The sequence below is a fragment of the Poecilia reticulata genome, linkage group LG17, assembly GCF_000633615.1.
Source record: "Poecilia reticulata strain Guanapo linkage group LG17, Guppy_female_1.0+MT, whole genome shotgun sequence".
Classification (NCBI taxonomy): domain Eukaryota; kingdom Metazoa; phylum Chordata; class Actinopteri; order Cyprinodontiformes; family Poeciliidae; genus Poecilia; species Poecilia reticulata.
Genome location: NC_024347.1, coordinates 20,208,004 through 20,210,594, shown reverse-complemented (window position 1 = coordinate 20,210,594; position 2,591 = coordinate 20,208,004). Strand labels below are relative to the sequence as shown.

Sequence of the window (2,591 nt, the reverse complement as noted above, 5' to 3'; positions counted from 1 at the left end):
AATTGTTACAAACCTGCTGTGATGTATTGTGCTGGAGCATTTGCTCCTGAAGATCGCAGGGCACCTGAATACCTATAAAAAGTAAAAGAGAATATTGACACATAAGCAAAAAATTAACTAACTAACTTCAAACTATATTATTCAACACTATACATTAAGCGCTTGGAAATCTTAATTCTGCGACGTCTCCGTCTAAATTAAGTACCTCTTGAGAGCCGTTTTGAGCTCTGGCACCGAGCGTAGACACTGCACTGTGGCGTTCATGTAGCAGGTGTTACCCAGGTTTGTCAGCCCACAAGGAAGCTCCATCTGAACAGAACATCACCAACACTGGCATCAGTTTTTGGGTAGTTTTCCTGTTTGTAAGGAACTAATAATTTGTGAAATGCGCTGACCGCTGACGCCAGCTGCTCCTCAGTCATGTCCTCTACAAACATGGGCCGAACCGCCGGCTCCTCAGGCAGGGCTTCTGCAGAGCCCATCATCAGCAGAGTCATTCCCTTGGAAAACACAGATACACATGCAAGTTCAGTGCAGTGAGTGGGCATTTATCATAGTGTTTATTAATGAGAAAATGTTCTGATGATATAAAATGCAATCTGTTGTGATGATAAATTGCAATTAAAGACCTCCAAAGCCCGTAATTGGTGTGAATCCAGATGTGTTTTTATGAAGAAATTTTGATTTTTTTCAAAGCTGCCACCATGGACAAGAACAACCCGATTTCTGAAGTGTATTTTATTATCAGTATTACAATTTGGACTACAATAACAATACAACAAACGATTCTTGAGGCTTCTRGAAGCAACTTTGTGTAGCTCTCATAACATATTTAGTGAAACACAATGTTGAGATGCRCTGCTTTTTTATCTTGTTTTTGGTGTATTTGTGTAAAAAAAAACAACAACAAAACATACATCTATGTAGATAGATAAGATAAATACTCACATTTTTCAGTTTAATGTTTCCCCATTCGTCATCCTACAATTGAGAGAAAACATGAATTAACTGAAATACWGAAGACATATTTGATCAAAGCTTCAGGAAGCTCCAAATGTTATGAGTTCATGCACACTGACACATCTGTTTTTGTCATTTTAAAGCAAACACACACTGATCATGATTGTAATCANCAGAGGCCCAGCGGTGTGATTGGTCCGGCTTTAAATGCATTAACTATAAACATATTTTCTATAAACATATCTTTTAGGAATAAATCTGCTCTGATAGTGAAACGCTCGGCACGACAAAAACACTTACAATCCGGCTTAAAAAAAAAAAGGCGATTTATTTTATTTTATTTTCTTAAAAAAAAAAAACAAACAAGAAAGGCTTAGCCTGGCAGTGGCGCTAATAAAGCATGGCGGGCCGCCAGGCCTATAATACACTGGGGGAAACCCTGAATTGGATGGCAAAAAAGTGCTTAATGCGAGATACTTTTTACATTTGAACCAGGTGAAACTAAAGCTATGCTACTGGAGTTCTGATTGGAACGTATTTACAAAGCTTTATTAGATCTTAAATGCAAAATGTATAAATTTTTGCTCGGTTCCATTTTGATATTGTACTCCATTTAACAACTAGTCAATTACTTAAAGTAGTTGACAATTATTCTAATAATTGATTCATCACAATCACTTATTGCAGCCCAAACAATCGATTGGGCTACAAGTGGCACATACTTTTCAATCAGTGAACATTTCAGTTTTATTAATGACTGTGATCTTCAGAGAATCTGAGTTTTGATGATAAACATTAAAAATTAGTCCAAGTAATTTTCTAATTGAACCCTGGCATGTCTTCTTTGTCTGAAAAAAATCCCCATTGGATTTTAAGGAATGAAATTAAATGGTACGTACCAGTCGTAGTCCTGTCGCAAGGTATTTGACTTCTTGGTTAATAAAGCAGCTGAGCTGGAGCTGGCTTTCTTTGCCCTTGATCGGCTCTTCTTCCTCAGATTCTGTGCATTTCATGCTGAACTAAAGAGTTAAGTCAATCTCTGGTACATTCTTTATTTCTCCGTTTCCCTTCAATCGAAAAACTACAATCGGAAAGTAAACAATATACTCTTGAGACCAGAATTTATYAGGTTAAAGTTTGAAAATGTAGTTTCAGACAAGGTAAAAGGATACGAAGTTTCAAATTCTACACCGAAATACTGGTCAATAAAGTTCTTCTTTGCAGACGCAGAGGCAGCTCCACCTGCTGACTCCGTCTAAGCAGGGAAAGCAAACAGACACTTTTAATGTGCATAGCAGAGTCCATAAAACACAATTGAAGCATATTGTAAAGAAATCAAATAATGAGAAAGATTAATATTATTAATTGCTTGGCCTTTCACCAAAGTAGAGGAAGATTTACCTCCATGAGAGTCACCGGCTCAAGTGGTTCCAACTTCTGCTGCAGTACCCTCATCATCTGGAGCCAGCACTCATTGGCATCCTAGAAAAATAAAATATTAATAATAAAAAAATACAAACAGATGCAATCTTGGGCAACTGTATGCAACAATGACATGAACCGAGCAGATTCTGACCTGCTGCAAGTACTGTCCTTGGTCTCCCTTCTCAGCAAACTGTGGAAAGGCCATG

At 37.6% G+C, this 2,591-nt stretch overlaps 1 protein-coding gene across 1 annotated transcript in view; it reads right to left on the bottom strand.

Annotated features, from left to right (window-relative positions):
• The window catches only part of usp14 (ubiquitin specific peptidase 14 (tRNA-guanine transglycosylase)), a 13,384-nt gene that overhangs the window by 6,190 nt on the left and 4,603 nt on the right, over window positions 1-2,591 (bottom strand). The window contains exons 3-6 of the mRNA XM_017309887.1: window positions 949-983; window positions 396-500; window positions 206-309; window positions 18-72 (exon numbers count right to left, since the gene is read on the bottom strand). Of these exons, the coding sequence (XP_017165376.1) occupies window positions 18-72; window positions 206-309; window positions 396-500; window positions 949-983 (299 nt within the window). The remainder of the gene's footprint in view (window positions 1-17; window positions 73-205; window positions 310-395; window positions 501-948; window positions 984-2,591) is intronic.